This window comes from Oryx dammah, unplaced genomic scaffold (assembly GCF_014754425.2).
Source record: "Oryx dammah isolate SB20612 unplaced genomic scaffold, SCBI_Odam_1.1 HiC_scaffold_1, whole genome shotgun sequence".
Lineage (NCBI taxonomy): Eukaryota > Metazoa > Chordata > Mammalia > Artiodactyla > Bovidae > Oryx > Oryx dammah.
The window spans coordinates 9,470,580-9,489,473 of record NW_024070185.1 but is presented as its reverse complement, the minus strand read 5'-3'; the positions used below and the strand labels follow the sequence as shown (position 1 = coordinate 9,489,473).

The 18,894-nt window shown below is 43.6% G+C and overlaps 1 protein-coding gene across 10 annotated transcripts in view; it reads left to right on the top strand.

The window, feature by feature from the left end:
- Positions 1–17,449, top strand: part of HMBOX1 (homeobox containing 1) — a 188,758-nt gene extending 171,309 nt beyond the window's left edge. For 2 of the 10 annotated variants that reach the window (XM_040235613.1, XM_040235653.1), the window contains 4 exons: positions 11,356–11,438; positions 13,395–13,490; positions 14,546–14,640; positions 16,551–17,449. In XM_040235613.1, the coding sequence (XP_040091547.1) occupies positions 11,356–11,438; positions 13,395–13,490; positions 14,546–14,640; positions 16,551–16,688 (412 nt within the window). In that variant the 3' untranslated portion in view covers positions 16,689–17,449. Of the gene's footprint in view, positions 1–11,355; positions 11,439–13,394; positions 13,491–14,545; positions 14,641–14,880; positions 14,986–16,550 lie in introns of all 10 variants that reach the window. The other 8 variants (XM_040235565.1, XM_040235877.1, XM_040235520.1 and 5 more) reach the window with 8 other exon arrangements.
- The last annotated feature ends 1,445 nt before the right edge of the window (positions 17,450–18,894 follow it).

Sequence of the window (18,894 nt, the reverse complement as noted above, 5' to 3'; positions counted from 1 at the left end):
TAAGATCCCAGCTGCCTTTCTCCTAAAAGAAGTATTGTCGGTCTCACTAAAAGCCTTAACTGAAACCAGTGTTTTCTGTTTTCCCCTTTGTTTCTTTCTTACATTAATTTATTCCTTCACATATAAATTTATTCAGCCATCTTTTGATCAGACAGTTGCTTACTGAGTGTCTGTTACAGGCCAAGCAGGTTCTCTGGACTTACATAGCTCCTCTTACAGGTAACTAGATAGAAACTATAGTTCCTAATTTCTTCAGTGTTTCCTTTTTTCTGACAGTTGCCATGTCCTCTTCACAAAACACCTGTGAAAAAGACATAGGGATTTTAGTTAACATTAAACTCGGATGAGCCAATAATGTGATATGGTCCTGGACTGACTATATAATTTACTGTCTGAATGGGACAATTTAGGGGAATGAGAGTGCATGCTAAGTCGCTTCAGTCATGTCCAGCTCTTTGCGACCCCATGGACCATAGCCCACCAGGCTCCTCTGTCCATGGGATTCTCCAAGCAAGAATACTGGAGTGGGTTTCCATGCCCTCCTCCAGGGGATCTTCCCAACCCAGGGATCAAACCTGGGTCTCTTAGGTCTCCTGCATTGGCAGATGGGTTCTTTACCGCTAGCACCACCTGGGAATGAGGGGGCAGGGGTTGTTAATAATCTAGGATAACAGCACTATTTCAGGCAAACCCTGAATATAATCCTTATAGTCTAATCAAATTGCATTACTAGCTGCTTTTTGTTGTCTGAGCACATCTTAGGTTTTTGTATGTTTGTTTTTATTGATAACTTTGCCCTTTTCTTCTCCAATGCCTGAAGCCTGTGCATCCCTCAGTAAAGATCCAAAGCAGTAAGCTTTCCCAGAGCAGTGTAGTCCATAGAGATCTCTCTCTAACCTGGATTTATTTAACATATCGTTTATATATTTAATTAGCAGCTAGATATATTCTGACTTGTCACTGTTCTACTGTTTTGACTGTTCTTTTGACTCCTTTTGTTTTAACTTCATATCTGATGTCCTCAACTGCACTGTGTACTGTTAAGATCAGGGTCATTTTTGAACTTCCATCTACTCCTCAAACACACACTCATGCTCATGTAATACATATTGGTTGAACATTTTATTTCCTGACCTGCCTTTGTCTTTCCTGAGAATTCTTTCACTTTACATCAATATTGTGTAGCTGTCTGCCCCCGACCACCACCAAGAAGAAAGCTTTAAGAGCTTTGTAATTCTTTGTAAAAAAAATTTTAACTATTACATTTTAAACTTAATATTTACCATGAGGTATTTTACAATATATTACTTTATCAGTTTACCTTATACTGTGTATATTTAATTAATGTTTTAAACATTGAAACATTACAGAAAGATGAAAGTAGTGATCACAGTCCATGCACACACCTGCAGCTATATTAGCACATTTTAAAGAAAACTGATATTTCTGATAGGCCTGCATGTCTTACTTATAATAAGTCTTTAGCAGAAAAGAAAGGATTAATTGCCAAGTTTAGAGATGTAGAACTATAGTTAGTACATTATATTCTTGAACCTTTTATTTGGAAGGTTACCAATTTGTTTTTATTCTGACTTTATTTTATATAGTTAAATACTAAGTACAAATTAAATAAGATTTTCACAAAAATTTTTAACACATTAAATTGCAGAATCTGCCTGCAATGCTGGAGACCTGGGTTCGATCCTTGGGTCGGGAAGATCCCCTGGGAAAGGGCATAGCAACCCACTCCAGTATTCTTGCCTGGAGAATTCCATGGACAGAGGATCCTGATGGGCTCCAGTCCATGGGGTCAAAAAGAGTCAGATACACTGAGCGCCTAACACAACAACAATCATATATGGCACAACTGCAGCTTCTTCTTTGTTGTTTTGTTCATTTGCTCTGTTAACCCCATGGACTGTGGCACGCCAGGCTTCCCTGTCCTTCATTATCTCCCTGAGTTTGCTCAGACTTGTGTCCATTGAGTCAGTGATGCCATCCAACCACCTCATCTTCTGTTGTCCTCTTCTCTTCTTGCCCTCAAACTTTCCCGGCATCAGGATCTTTTCCAATGAGTCAGCTCTTTGCATCAGGTGACCAAAGTATTGGAGCTTCACTTCAGCATGTCCTTCCAACGAATATTCAGGGTTAATTTCCTTTAGGAAATGACTGGTTTGATCTCCTTGGTGTCCAAGGGACTCTCAAGATTGTCTTCTCCAGCACCACAATTAGAAAACTTCAGTTCTTTGGCACTCAGCCTGCTTTAGGGTCCAACTCTTAGTACATGACTACTGGAAAAACCATAGCTTTGACTAGACGGAAATTTGACAGCAAAATGATGTCTCTGATTTTTAATATGCTGTCTACATTTGTCATAGCTCTTCTTCCAAGAAGCAAGCATTTTTCATTTTCCTGGTCTGCAGTGATTTTGGAGCCCAAGAAAATAAAATCTCACTGTTTTTACTTTTTCCCATCTGTTTGCCACAAAATGATGGGACTGGATGCCATGACCTTAGTTTTTTGAATGTTGAGTTTTAAGCCAGCTTTTTCACCTTCATCAAGAGGCTCTTTGGTTCCTATTCAGTTTTCTGCCATTAGGGTGGTCATCTGCATATCTGAGGTTATTGATATTTCTCCCCGCAATCTTGATTCTGGCTTGTGAGTCATCCAGCCTGGCATTTCACGTGATGTACTCTGCATATAAGTTAAATAAGCACGGTGGGGGTGGGGGGGAAAGCAGGGTGACAATATATAGCCTTGATGTACTCCTTTCCCAATTTTAAACCAGTCTCTCATTCCATGTCTGGTTCTAACTTGCTTATTGTCTTGCATAGAGGTTTCTCAGAAGGTAGGTAAGGTGGTCTGGTATTCCCATCTCTTTAAGATTTTTCCACAGTTTGTTGTGATCCACACAGTCAAAGGCTTTAGTGTAGTCAATGAAGCAGATGTTTTTCTGGAATTCTCTTTTTTATGATCCAGCAGATGTTGGCAATTTTGATCTCTGGTTCCTCTGCCTTTTCTAAATCCAGCTTGTACATCTGGAAGTTCATGGTTGAAGCCTAACTGAAGCCTACTGCTGAAGCCTAACTTGAAGGATTTGAGCATTACCTTGCTAGCATGTGAAATGACTGTAGTTGTGTGGTAGTTTGAACATTCTTTGGCATTGCCCTTCTTTGGGATTGGAATGAAAACTGACCTTTTCCAGTCCTGTGGCCATTGCTGAGTTTTCCAAATTTGCTGGCTTTTTGAGTGCAGCACTTTCACAGCATCATCTTTTAGGATTTGAAATAGCTCAGCTGAAATTCCATCACCTCCAACTATCTTTGTTCCTAATAAGGCTTCCTAAGGCCCACTTGACTTCCCACTCCAGGATTCTGGCTCTGGGTGAGTGAACACACCATCTGGTTATCTGGGTCATTAAGACCTTTTTTTGTACAGCTCCTCTGTGTATTCTTGCCACCTCTTCTTAATCTCTTCTGCTTCTGTTAGGTCTTTGCCATTTCTGTCCTTTATTGTGCACATCTTTGCACAAAATGTTCCCTTAGTATCTCCAGTTATCTTGAAGAGATCTCTAGTCTTTCCCATTCTGTTGTTTTCCTCTATTTCTCTGCATTGTTCACTTAAGAGGCTTTCTTATCTCTCCTTGATATTCTTTGGAACTCTGCTGCTTTTGTCAGTTATTTGTAAGTCCTCCTCAGACAACCACTTTGCCTTCTTGTGTTTCTTTTTCTTGGGGATGGTTTTGAACACCACCTCCTGTACAGTGGTATGAACCTCCATCCATAGTTCTTCAGGCACTTTGTCTACCAGATCTAATCCCTTGAATCCTTTCATCACCTGTACTGTATAATCATAAGAGATTTTATTTAGGTCATACCTGAATAGCCTAGTGGTTTTCCCTTCTTTCTTTAATTTGAGCCTGAATTTTGCAATAAGGAGCTGATGATCCGAGCCACAGTCAGCTCTGGGTCTTGTTTTTGCTGACTGTATACATCTTCTTCATCTTTGACTGCAAAGAACATAATCAGTCTGATTTTGATATTGGCCATCTGGTGATGTCCATGTGAAGAGTTGTCTCTTGTGTTGTTAGATTAGAAGAGGGTGTTTGCTGTGACCAGTATGTTCTCTTGGCAAAACTGTTAGTCTTGGCCCTGCTTCATGTTGTACTCCAAGGCCAAACTTGTCTGTCACTTCAGGTATCTTGACTTCCTACTTTTGCATTCCAGTCCCCTATGATGAAAAGGACGTCTTTTTTTGGTGTTAGTTCTAGAAGGTGTTGTATGTTTTCATAGAACTGTTCTACTTCAGCCTTTTCAGCATTAATGATTGAGGCCTGGATTTGGATTACTGTGATGTTGAATAGTTTACCTTGGAAATGAACAGAGATGATTCTGTTGTTTTTGAGATGGCACACAAATACTGCATTTCAGACTTTTGTGTTGACTGTGAGGGCTACTCCATTTCTTCTAAGGGATTCGTGCCCACAGTAGTAGATACAATGGTCATCTGAGTTAAATTCCCCCCTTCCCATCTGTGTTAGTTCACTGATTCCTCAGATTTCAGTGTTTACTCTTACCGTCTCCTGTTTGACCACATCCAATTGACTTTGATTCATGGACCTAGCATTCCAGATTCCGGTGCAATAGTGTTGTTTATAGCATCGGACTTTACTTTCACCACCATACACATCCATAGAAGGGCATCATTTCCACTTTGGCTCATCTCATCATTCTTTCTGTAGCTGTTGCTCCACTCTTCCCCAGTAGTATGTTGGACACCTAGCACCTGGGGGGGTCTCAGCTTTCAGTGTCACATCGGTCTTTTCACACTGTTCATGAGGTTATCAGGACAAGAATACTGAAGTGGATTGCCATTCCTTTCTCCAGGGGACCACGTTTTGTCAGGCCCTGACTACCAGGGACATGCCCTTCAGCCACTCCACCTAACAGGACGACATGTCTGGTGTCCTGGTTGTCCCACTGCTGGTCCTCATTAAGCATGTAAACCTTCACTGGCTGCTATATGTTAGTTAACCTGCTGCCCGGGGGCTGGGCAAAGACGTTGTGGAAGTCACTGGGAAGGGGATCCGGAGAAGGCAGAAGCTGATGCTGGAGGACGCCTAGCCTCTCCGCTGCCGCTGGGTGCCCTAGCTGGGCTCTGGTCCCCACCTGTCCTCTCCCCTGCTCTTCGCCATTCTTTTCCAGGCTGCGTGAGCCTGGCCCCTGAGGAGGGTGCTTACTGCTTCACAGCCTCGTACCCCACCATGCCAGGGACTGCGGGCACCGGTCAGTATGCTGCTCCTGCCTCCTCCATGGTCTCCGCAAAGCCCATTTCTGACTTGTCACCTCCTCGGGCCCTGTCGTGCTAGGAAAAATTCTAAATTCTTATTTAGCTTCCAGAAATACTGTGGTTTTATTGTTAGTCACTAGAATGCCAGTCACAATCCTAGTATTTTCTAGATGATTCAAATGCACTTTCCAAACATAAATTATTTAGGGAGTTAGATTAATAAGCTACTTCTTGTTTAAATGTTTTCCTAATGTTCTTTTATTTTAAAATAGCGTATTTTCATTTTAGAAATTCAGTAGAGAAGTAAATACATAGAGCAGAAAGTGAAAATCCATCTTAATTACTACCAGTGTTTCCCTGTCTTCTACCCCAGCCCCCACTCACCCAACCCCAGGATTCTTGCTCCCAAGACAGAATCCTCATTTGTAACAGTTTAATATGTACCCTTCAAAAGCATGTTGTGATAGCTCTGCATGTACCCTGATGGTCAGCAGTTCATCTACAGTGATAGCCCACTCTTTTGGAGGCCCCTGCACTGGGCTGGTGGTGACTCTGTCCCTTGTCAGTGAGGAGTGCAGATGGGGGTGAGTCAGGCTTGCGCCTGGTTTCGGTGGCTCTTGGTGTAGCAGGAGAGAGAGGTATACAGAGACAACTATAATACAGGATGAGAAAGGTGTGAGAGAGGAACAGGTGAAGTGCTGGATTCACAGGATGAGGAAATTACCTTTGACTGGCCATGAGGTGACAGTTGAGCTGTATGGTGAAAGACAAGATGGTTTGGAGGCAGGGAGGCAAAGAGCACGTAAACGGACAGTAGAAAGGCGCAGAGATGCAGGGGGTTGACGAGGCTGCTCCATTTCCCCAGACTAGCATATATGAGAACAGCAGTAGGTAAAGCTGCAGAGGCAGTCTGGGGGAGAGGGGGACTCTGAAGACCTCTATAATAAATCTTTAAAAAATTTTAATAGAATAGCAGCATGACTGGAGATATACATTAGTTGTATTAATCAGACATTAGAGGGAGCAGAGTGTCAGTCACAGGCTTTGCAATAATTTGGAAGAGTTAGCACAATAATGTATAGTAGCCATTGAGCTGTTGCTGAAATGGGACCTCTAGGTCTTAGCAGCTACCACTTTCCATCAAATCTAGGAAGGCTTTGATTATATGACACACCTTTATTTTATATACTGACATGGAGGGGAGACGCTGCCAGTTAATTTGCAGACACGATGAATTATAAGATGTATCCTAATTTTAGAATCATAATAAGAAATATGCATCATAAAATGAGTGAAATAGAGTAAATTTTGAGGGCACAGGGAAAAGATATGCAGGTGAGACAGGGTGCTCAGAGCTGTTGCCCTGGGATGACCCTGAGGGATGGGATGGGGAGGGAAGTGGGTGGGGGTTCAGAATGGGGGACACATGTACACCTGCGGCTGATTCATGTCAATATATGGCAAAAACCACCACAATACTGTAAAGTAATTAGCCTCCAATTAAAATAAATAAATAACTTTTTTAAAAAAGAAAAGATATGCAGGAAAGAAAGGAGACATGAGGAAAGGAAACAGGGCAGGATGATGAGATCAGAGACACAAGTGGAGAAGTAGCCCTCGAAGAGGAGACTGCATCCTCCTCGTCCACGAGATGCAGAGGTGAGCGAGCAGCGACTCAGAGACAGGCAGAAGCTGAGAAGCTAAGAACATTAAACCAATCCTAACGATCTCCGTCTTGGTTAAGAAGGAGGCAAGGACATCTGCGGAAAGAATGACGGTGGTGGGTTTGAGGGCTTGCGGCTTAAGTGTGGAAAGCCTTCAGGAAAGAGGGGCATGAAAGATGGAGTATTACAGACAGTTGGCTAGAGGAACAAAAAGCATTCCCATCAGAAACAAGGGGCCTAGTTAAGGTCGAGAGACACAAGGTTGTAAAGAAATCACTTGGCCCTATTTTATAACTTTGCCCAGGAACTCTTGGTACCCTGACTGAAGGATGGAAGAAAACAAGTGGAAGGTGCTTTCTGCAGGGGGCAAGATTGGCAGGACAGGTATGGTGGAAGGACAGAAAAGCTGAGTAATCAGAATTTCTCCTAAGAGATACTGTTGTTGTTGTTTTTTTCTATTGAAGTAAGTTGAATTGCATGTTAACTACTGCTGTACAACAAAGTGACTCAGTTATACACACACATACATATATATGCATATACACACGTTCTCTTTCATATTCTTTCTCATGGTTTATTACAGGATATTGAATATAGTGGCCTGTGCTGTACAGTAGGACCTTGTTTCTCCATTCTGTGTATGCCAGTTGCATCTGCTAATCCCCCACTCCCACTCCTCCCCTCTCACCTCCTAACTCTTCAACCACTAGTCTATTCTCCATGTCCCCTGATTCTGTTTCATAGACAGGTTTATTTGTGCCATATTTTAGATTCCTCATTTAAGTGATATTGTATGCTATTTGTCTCTTTTTGACTTACTTCAGTTTGGCTTCCCTTGTGGCTCAGACGGTAGTCTGCCTGCAACACAGGAGGCCCGGGTTCGATCCCTGGGTTGGGAAGATGCCCTGGAGAAGGAAATGGCACCCCACTCCAGTCCTCTTGCCTAGAAAATCCCATGGATGGAGGAGCCTGGCAGACTCTACAGTCCATGGGGTCGCAAACATTCAGACGTGACTGAGCGACTCACTTTCACTTAGTATGATAATCTCTAGTTGTCCGCATGTTTTTGCAAATGCCATTATTTTCATTTCTTCTTATGACTGATTGTGAAATGTATATATGTACCATATCTTCTTTATCCACTTGTCTGTCGATGAACATTTAAGTTGCTTCTTTGTCTTTGCTATTGTGGATAGTGCTACTATGAACATAGAGCTGCGTGTATCTTTTGAATTATCATCTGGATATATGCCCAGGGGTGGGATTCCTGAATCATATGGTGTCTCCTAAGAGATAGTGTGGATTCAGCTTGCCATGGAATTCAGGGTGAGAAGCAAGATGAGATCAGAAGAGTGATAGATGAACAGGTTTTTTAAGTTGGGGAAGGGTTTTAAAGGATTCGAGATTAGTGTAAAGAAGAAGAAATTTGAAGAGGTGGAGTAGGTGAGTAGAAAGTTGACTAGGGAATTTCAGAATTTCAGATTTCGACAGTGGATTTCTAAGTCACCTTGAGTCTTAAAATGTGCTATCTTTCTAAAATGCAGTTGGGAGTGTATCTCTGTGCGGCTTGTAAAACCTCTATTTCAAGATGAAATCTTTATTACATATAGAACATCACAAGGTGGCCCCATCCTACTCCTCCAGACTACCATCTCTCATTTTTTCTTGTGAACCCCGTATTCTCACCACACTGAACTCTTCTCCATGCCCAGAATCATCAAGATTTTAATCTACCTTTTTGCCTTTGCTCATGCTTTTTCCCTTTCATGAAATGTTCTTCTTTTTCTTTGCTTTGCGAACTCCTATCTTGTCCTCAAGAGGTAACTCAGATGGCACTTCCTTGCCAAGTCTTAGGTCAGCACTGCGCACACTTTCCTCTGTGCTCCCACCCTCCTCTGTTCAGACAGCCTATGGAATCTTAGCCCAAGAGTAGTGATTGATGTGTCTCTTCAGTTGATTACGGGCTTCCCTGGGGGCTCAGATGGTAAAAATCTGCCTGTTGTGCAGGAGACCCAGGTTCAGTTTCTGGGTCAGGAAGGTCCCCTGGAGGTGGAAATGACTACCACTCCAGTATTCTTGCCTGGAGAATTTCATGGACAGAGGAGCCTGGTGGGTTACTAAGAGCTGGACACAACTGAGCAACTAACACTATCACTTGAGCGACTAGCACTTTCACTTCATTTTCAGTAGATTATAAACTCCTTGTGGTCAGAAACAATCTAATTCGCTTCTTGACCCACAGTGGATGCATATAACGTTAGATACTTAGTATCTGCTTTTGTTGTCTTTGTTGCTGAATTTTAAATGAATGCACTGATCCTGTGCTTTTCAAACATTAATGTGCAGTCAAATTACCTGGAGATCTTGTTAAAATTCAGATTCTCATTTAGTCTAAGGCAGGGTCTGGGATTCCGCTTTTCTAACAAGCCCCTGGGTAATGACTTTGCCCAGCTAAATAGCAGAGGTGGAGTTAAGATGAAGTCAGTAGGAATGTGGAAGTGGAGCAGTGACTTGGAAGCATCCTCAGTATGAACATGGAAGCTCTAAACATGGTAGCAGAAAGTCATGTGGAAAGAGATGCGCAAACCCCGCACTGAAGCAGGCCGCCGCCGTGTGGGGTGGCGGTCACACACAGAGCCCTGCCGCTCACAGTGTGGAACAGGAAGGGCTGCAGCTGACGGCAGCCGCTGTGTCGGAGCTCCTGCGAAGGGTGCTGTCCCCACGGAGAGGGTGCGGGGCAGAGGAGCTGCGCTGCAGAAGGCAGGGCTCACGGGAGGTCAGGGGCCTCCCGATACAAGGGCACTGGCACCGCACCGGTGCAGAGAGGATGGGGAAGGGGCGCCCCCAAGGAAGGGAGAGGAGCTAGGGTGTGACAGGGAGTCACCTCCTGACCTTAAGTTTCCAGGTTCAAAGCACAGAAATTCTGTCTTCCTTTTTGAAAACTCAAGGTGACAGAACAAGTAGTACTAATAAGCATTCTGTTTCCCCATATAGTGTCACAGGCCTGATAATGCCAAGGATGGGTTCAGTAAACCCAATTTCTTTACGTACTATTGTCCAGACGTAATATATGCATTTAGCATGTGGAAAAAGGCAAAAATAAATCTTAAAATGTTTAAATTTCCTCCTGCTTATCCCTTTCCCCACAATAAGGTAATCAACCTTGATGTGTACCCTTCCAGCTTTTATCCATGGAGATTCTTTATGAGGACATTTTATTAGAGGATAAGTATATCAGTATTCTGATACTTAAGTCACTTAGGTTTTTTTTAATTGGAGGATAATTGCTTTACAATGCTGTGTTGATTTCTGCTGTACAGCAACGCAAATCAGCCGTAAGTATGCATATGTCCCCTGCCCGGGCCCTGTGTCCGTGCAGATTTAAGTACACATACGCAGGAATTTTTTTTTTTTCTCTTTAAAACCTTTATTTTATATTGGAGTATAGCAGATTAACAATGCTGTGATAGTTACAGGTGCACAGTAAAGGGACTCAGCTATATATATTTACATATATATATATATGTATGCATGCATGCATACACACACTCATGTATCCATTCTCCCCCAGACTCCCCTCCCATCCAGGCTGCCACATAACATTGAACAGAGTCCCCTGTGCTATACAGTAGGTCCTTGTTGATGATCCATTTAAAAACAGCAGTGTGTAGATGTCCATCCCAAACTCCTTAAACTATCCCTTCCCCCATTCTTTGCAACCATAAGTTTATTCTCTAAGTTAGACAGGAATTTTAAAAATTTCTTAACAGTACTTTTACATGCACATTATTCTACAGATTGGTTTTTTTTTTTTCACTTAGGACCATGTCAAGAACATCTCCCCAGGCCAGTGAATAGTTTTTCTAGTCCTTTTTAAATAGTTGTGTATAAATACAGATGTCTCATAATTGGTTCTATCATTCTCCTGTTGATGGACAGTTGGGTAATTTCCAAGTTTTGCTACCACAAACAAGACATACAAAGAGTCCTATCGTCACCAGTGCCTCAATAACAGAAGTCTGTGATTTCAGGCAGCCACCCATATCACAAGTAACTTTTATATCCAGTACATCTTTTATCGAAGCCGAGCAGTGGCTGAACCTGTCCTATCCAATATAGTAGCCACCAGTCACATGTAACTGTTTAAATTTATTAAAATAAGAAATCCACTTCCTTCATCACATCAGCGTCATTTCAGGTACTCAGTAGCCCCATGTGAGTAGTGGCTGCCCTGTTGGACAGAAAGACTGTTTCTATCCTCATAGGAAATTCCATCAGACAGCCTGGACTAGACATTAATGTTACATCTTAGAAAAGGACATCTTTTTCAGTGAACCTGTGTGTTAAGGAGAGCACATTTCTAAAAGTACAAAATTTGTGTCTTAATTGATTGCCTCTGCAGTTACTTCAATGAGAATCAATACCCAGATGAAGCAAAGAGAGAAGAAATTGCAAATGCTTGCAACGCAGTGATACAGAAGCCAGGTAAGGCAGTGAGCGCGCTTGGCTCTGGGCTGCGCTTGGACCAGCATTTGGGACCTCAGTCTCTTCTTCGTGCCGGCAGTGCTCTTGGCTCCATTCCCACCATCCTCCTGTGGATGCTCATTGCTCTGTCTTGTTCACACTGTACTTCTGAGGGGGTGATTACACTACTCCAGATTAGGCTTCACGTGGGAAAGTTCCAACGAGTGTCCTTGCTTGAGATACGCAACCTTGAAATTACTAGTTTTAAAGACCGTATAGATTTCTTTTTCCAAAAATACAGCATAAACATGCCAGTTTCAAAATAGTTTTAAAGTTGGCACACTTAAACAAGATCTGTTAATGTAAATATTAAGATAGTTTTGTTTTGTAACTGTTGAAAATTGTATAATTCTGTATTCCTGTTTAAAGAAAGAATTCTTTTTGGAGCGGACTTCTTTCCCATTTCTACATTGGGATGACTTCTTAGCTTGGAGTATTTCCATTCTGAAGTCCAGTTGTTCCTGTGCAAGTCAGCAGAGCCCCTGAAACACTCATAGGTCGTGTGCTAAAATGTTCTTCCACAGATTATGGTGGTGGTGATTTTTTGTATAAACCAGAAACCATTCTCAGTGAAGAAGATCCAGTTGATCTCCATTTGGCCAGTTAATTGGATTGGCTTAAAGGGTACATACAAAAGTATGACTGTTTTAAGTTTTATCACTGTTTTGTGATAATTAAATACTAATTTATTCTCCCTTAGTTAGAAGCCAGACTTCTAACCGTCCAGAACATACACACTCAGCTACAACAACATCAGTACCCTTACTTCTCACAGGCCAAACCCCCGGCCCTAACGCTTTGCTGGATGGAACTCAGACTCTTCCTGGAAAGTACTTAACCTCCGGGCATCAAGCACCTGACCTGTTTTCTGGTCCCTCTACCCATTGAGGGTTAAAAGCTAAGATAGAAAACGAAGGAGAAGGGTGGTTGCCATGTTGGTAAACGTGGCTATCCATAAACCATCACAATTGACAGCAATTTGCAACTTGAATTGCACTCTGCGTTCCAGTGTAGTTACAATAACAGATGGGCATAGTGACCTTAGTCTTAAGACACGGATGGTGGTCCCTGTCTTAAGACAGCAGGAAACTAGTTAATACAGGGCCTTAAAGGTGTAAGGGGACTTCAACTACCTGGGAACACGATAAAGAAACAGATTCATCTGCGTAAATGATGCTAATTAAATGAAGCTTTCATGTTACCGTCATGTGAACTTTCAACACTAACAGGCTGAATCCTTTAATATTGTATATTGGAATTCCTTCATATTGTGTGACTTTCTGAATTGAAGCATTTTGTGTTATTAGGGCTGTTTGTATGTTGATTTTTCCATCCTAAGTTGCTTCAGTCGTGTCTGACTCTGTGTGACCCTATGGACTATAGCCCGCCAGGCTCCTCTGTCCATGGGATTTTCCAGGCAAGAATACTAGAGTTGGTTGCCATGCCTTCCTCCAGGGGATCTTCCCAACCCCGGAAATGAACCCGTGTCTCTTGTCTCCTGCATTGGCAGGCGGGTTCTTTACCACTATTTATATGTTTATTCTGGAGGAGGAAATGTCCGACACTGTGCAACCCCATAGACGGCAACCCACCAGGCTCCTCTGTCCTTGGGATTCTCCAGGCAAGAACACTGGAGTGGGTTGCCATTTCCTTCTCCAATGCGTGAAAGTGAAGTCGCTCAGTCGTGTCCGACTCTTCTCGACCTCATGGACTGCAGCCCACCAGGCTCCTCCATCCATGGGATTTTCCAGGCAAGAGTACTGGAGTGGGGTGCTAGATCATGCTAAAAAAATTTCTGTATCTGTTATTCTGTCAATAGATGCAGTGAAAAGAACATTTGGGGGGAAAAAAAAAAAAAAGTCCCTTAAAACTAGCCTCAGATACAGATTTTCTGAATTTTACTGCATGTCTTCGCAGGGAAAAAACTGTCAGATCTGGAACGAGTTACCTCCCTGAAAGTATATAATTGGTTTGCTAACAGGCGGAAGGAGATCAAGAGAAGAGCCAATATCGGTAATGTATCCGAGAGGCTGCTGTCTGTTTGAAGGCAGTCCTGGGCCTTGTGTTTAAGAGTGACTTCAGTTTAGAACTGCAGGTCTAAATGAGACTACCCTTTAAGCCTAACAAGAATTGCCCTTATGTTTTTCTTCATTGTATTTTTAATAATGTAAAGTTAATATTAATCATACTATTTGTATTGTACTAGTTCAGTCAGTTCAGTCACTCAGTCGTGTCCGACTCTTTGCGACCCCATGAATCGCAGCACGCCAGGCCTCCCTGTCCATCACCATCTCCTGGAGTTCACTCAGACTCATGTCCATCAAGTCCATGATGCCATCCAGCCATCTCATCCTCTGTCGTCCCCTTCTCCTCCTGCCCCCAATCCCTCCCAGCATCAGTATTGTACTAAGGATGACATTATTATTTCTAAACCTCATCATTCTCAATGTGCAAGAATCTGGAATTAGACATGATCTCTGATTAGTTACTCCTGTGGTGCAGATGAAAGCTACCTGTAAGGCCTTGAGAGGGGGAATGTGACACCCTAAGCCTTTTCACTGTTACCAGGCTATGACCCAGAGGCTAAGAAACAGCTGATTAACAGAATTGGAATAAAAGCGTCTTAATATACAGGGAACCTAGTAAAAAGCAAGATTGGAAACATAAAAGCATGTAAGAAACATGAATTGAGATCAGGATGGTGGGCTGGTTTTGAGCTTCTTAATTGTATTTCACTTATAAACTTACTTCTTCATCATGACAATCCTCAAATGCTTTGTAGACCCCCAAGACAGGAGAGCCGTTCAGTTAGCTGGTACGTATGAAGCACCTACCAGTCAGCCACTCAGATGTACACACGAAGCATCAGGGGCTCCAGAAGGGCAAACGTGTTTTTCCTCCCCCGACCTCCGTGCCATTGAATTCCACCTGTCTGCAACTGAGTAGAAACAAGACGTAGTCTAGGGTTTTGTTTTAATTGCATTCTCATTTCCTCAATACAGACTCAGTGTTTAGACCTTTATGGTATGGTAACAGATAATTTAGGGATCTGTTTGCTTTTTTCGAAGAAGCAGCAATCCTGGAGAGTCATGGAATAGATGTACAGAGTCCTGGAGGCCACTCCAACAGTGATGACGTGGACGGGAATGACTACTCGGAGCAGGTGAGCCACGGAGCAGGTGCTGCTGGGTGCAGAGAGGGTGGGGTCGTATGACAACTCAATTCTGTGGGTGCGCTTTGTCCGGGGTTGGGGGGTGGGGGCAAGCTAAGGTCCCTCCAGCTCTGCTCATGTGTCTAGTTAGATTTTCATATAACTTGAAAGAAATGTGGTTAAGATTCAGTTGTCCTGTTGAATTTGTGAGAAATCCTTATTCACCCACACGGATTTATTGTCATACAACAGGATACTTGGCAAGTACGCAATGGGGAGGAGGAGGAGGGAAGAAGTTCAGAGGGAGGCAGAGAAGCAGAGAAGGTAGAAGAAGAGAGGAGGATCTGATCCAAACAAGCAAGTTCCACCATCCACCACACACACTCAATGTCTGAGAGATGCTAGGGGCTTTGGGCAGCCGCGGCCCTGCCTGGACATGAATTCACCCGCACAGTGGAAGGGCCTACCCGCTTCGGCCCCGTGCCGTGGGAGCCCTCGTGCTGAGACCGTGGTCCCTCCAGAGTCTCTGGCACATGGACACACACACACACCCTCTCATAAATGCATGTCTGCTCACCTCACCCTGACTTCCTCTTCATTGCTTACGGGGGAAAATATATTTAATTGTAGCCACTGGATGGAGTAATTCAGTAACTAAGAATGTGGGAGTTTTTCCCCACTTAAAGATTTAAATTTTTTTTAAGGACTTTAAACTCACTCCATTTGGAATATGAAGAGAATGTGTGGTCTCTTCTAGGCGCCAGTGGGAACACGTTTGCTCTTTCCTAGTCAGTGTACCCTGCTCAGGCTGCTCGTAAACAAGAGCCCACCATGCTCTCCTTCTGCTCACCATCCTGCAGCTTGAGTGTAGACGCTGCCAGAGTCCCGACAGTTCCATGCTGATCCCTGTTTAAACCAAAGACCAGCCTGTGAGAATGAACAGTGTTGCCTATACTTCCCAAGGCTTCCCCTGCACACACACACCCCCCACCCCCACCCCCCACCGAGGACCCCAAGTCAGAGCTGCACATTTCACTGTAGAGAACGTTCTGGGAGTCGAAGCAGAAACATCCTTGTTGGTTTACCACTGTAGATGGATCATTTCCATCCTTTTTCCAGAGGCCCTAAGGGTAGCACATACCATGCTTTTTTCCCAGGAAGGGACTTACCCTTCCCAAAGCTTTCTGCTGTAGAGTCCCCTGAAGGTGACAGGTGAGAAACTTACACCTTATTTGTAACACCGCCTTCAGTGCCTGACGAACACCCTGCAGTGCGGCTTCCTTTACAGCTGTGCTGTTCATCACACAGCGATGTGGAAGGCAAGCTCACAGCTTCCAAGTAAGACACCTGCGCTTCCCTCCCCAGCACCCCTTACAGCCAGAGTGCATAGCTACTTCCGACAGTTACACTTCTCTCCTGTTATAGAGAATTTGGAGTCTTAGGAAGGTTTTGGTTTATTTTCTACTAAAATGCATTTTTATTCATAAGGTGTTGGTATCTGTAGTTTTGTCTGGTCTTCTCAACTGAGTAGAGGGATCCTGTGAATTGTAATAATCTATAAGAGCACCCGTCCAGAATGTAAGCTCACTAGTGTGGCCCTCGGTTACTAGTGCTATAGTGGTTGCAAACCTGGAATGGTCCAGGTTTGATCATCATCCCCAGCAATCTTTCTGACAGAAGGAAAAATTCTCAGCCAAAAAAAAAAAACACTTCAGTGGTTTTTATCTGCTGAACCATCGAAATGCCAACCAGTAGTCTCTGGACCTGTATCCCATTCAGTGTCTACTTAAATACATTTCACCTCTACCCTGTCATGATCCCTCCCACAAATGTTCTGCTTCCCCTTGCCCGAGCATGCTTTTCTGTGAGCTGGAGGATCTCACCAGTCCCCCAATAACATCTGCTTCTTTCTGCACATCTAGGATGACAGCACTAGCCACAGTGACCACCAAGACCCCATCTCGTTAGCTGTGGAAATGGCAGCAGTCAACCACACTATCTTGGCACTGGCCCGACAAGGAGCCAACGAAATCAAGACAGAGGCCCTGGACGACGACTGACGAGGGAGGGCTGAACGCGAGAAGTTAACTTAGTTTAGACGTAGCACCTTAGCAGACTTTCCTCGGTCCTTAACATGTGTTCTTACAGTATAACTTGCAGTTTCTTGTATGTCAGTTAGCCCTTAGGGTCTTGTTCTGTGAAGATGGCATGGTGCCCTCAGCCTTTACATATACTCTCTCAGTATTAATTCCCAGTAACTAATAACCAACCAACCAACCAAACATCCCTCTCCCAGCCCCTGAGGCTAGAAAATCTTGCTGCTCTGTCTTAGCATTCCAAGAAAGTGCTTCCAGGTATTTAGCTAGCCCTCAGTTCTCAAATAGTAGGCTCCGTGTAAAACCTTGAGTACCTTTAGATTCCTGTAACACTAGTCTCTACCCCTCTTCCTTCCCCAAGACTGGTAGGATGCAAGCTGAGGTAGTGTGGCCAGGATTGACAGACACCATTTGGGGAGTGTCCGCAGAGTAAAAGGAACACTAGAAACCGCCCCCCCCAGTCCCCCCGACGTGGGAATAATTGATTTCCAGCTGCAATAAGCCGTGCCTCATAATAGTCACACCGTGGCTAGATTATACTTCTTTGGGTGCTGTGCTAAGAATGTCAGTGGAAAAACTCGATCTCAGATTTCGGTTGATGTTAACATGCCCGACACAGACATCCTTTCCTCTCACAAGCTGTGTGACTGAGTAGATAAAATACTGCCTTCTGCCTTTGGGACCATGATTAAACAGAAAAATGACAAAAAAAAGTTTAAAAAAAAAACCCACAAAACACAGCTTGAGAGCATTGGGAAAAACCATGAGCCGAATGTGTACTAATGATGGATGTTATTAGAACCACTATACAGTGCGTGGCACAGGCACGTGCCCACCTGGAAAGGTGCCGGAAGTCACCGCGGAAGTGGCTCTGCCTCCTGTCTGTGTCCCCTTTCCTTGCTACCAAAAAAACAGGTGATTCGAGGATGGAGCTAAGGCCAAAAGTGAGTAAACAAACTTCCAGTCCCTGTAGCCATTAAACTGAAGCCCCCTCAACGTGAGAGGTTGGTAGAGGACTCTGTAGTGGGATTATGCCTACTGACTGTCACAAGCGCAAATGCTTTCCTAAACAGGAGCAGAAAAAAGCAGGGGACGTTTGCCACTTCCGCGGCAGGTCTGCAAAATGTGACTTGCTTTGCTGTTCTCTTTACTCTGTCCTTGTAGAGGTGTGAAAAGCTATATTGCTACAGGCAATTTATTTAATAATTGGAAGCCATATTGATAATGGATGTGGTAATATTTGTAAAGTTTAATCTACTTTAAGCAGCAGTAACTAATGGAATTTTTTTCCTTGATCACATATGTAGCACTTTTGTTACTTTTTAAAGATATTTATATTTGATAAATCTTTTTTTCATTTTGAGAACTCAAAATACCAAACAGTGAACTTGCGTTAGAAAAGTCACCCTGTGATCACCTTGTCATCCAGTAGCGAAATGATGAACTACTCATGCATCCAAGAATATTACATCGGCCGGCCTCGTATGAAAATGATCTCTTGGCATCTCGATTAAAGGACACAGTGTCACGGTGCGTAAGAGGAACAGCCTCCCGTGTAGGGTGCGTCTGAAAGAGGCACGACTGCTCTGTATTTCCTGCCTCGCTCCACCTCTGTGTGAGACAAAACCTTGTTTAAAGGGGAATATGGAGAGGGCTGGCTCTTAAGCAAGGTTTCGTCTGTTTGTCCATCACCTGAAAATGATTTGTAAGATTGAAGGAGGGGGCTATTTCCTGACCTCTTCACCCTTCCTCACCCACCAAATGTTTTCAACTTAAAACCATTGAGAGAGAGAATGACTGGCCTTCCTGTTTCCCCTTCCTCATCAGTGAGATTCTGAATATCCGCCAGCTTCTAGCTGGTCTCGCTCCACCTAAGGCACCTGCTGATGCGCTCGCCTCCGCGTCTGTCCACCCCGCTTACGTCAGTGTGAGGAGGCCTTTGGGAGGCATGGAGGTGCTGCCTCTGTGGGTCCGTGACTTTATAGAGCTACAGGCAGGACCTGCTCTTGTCCTAGGATTTCAGGGGGAAAATGTATATATTTTTTTCCAGCTTCCCAGAATTGAAGTAAAATGGAGTAGTCTTTTTCTGTTTCACTGTATTACTTGAACCAACAAATTCAAGAGTAGCATTTGTTCTCAGGAATGACCCTCCCTCCCCCGCCATTCATCT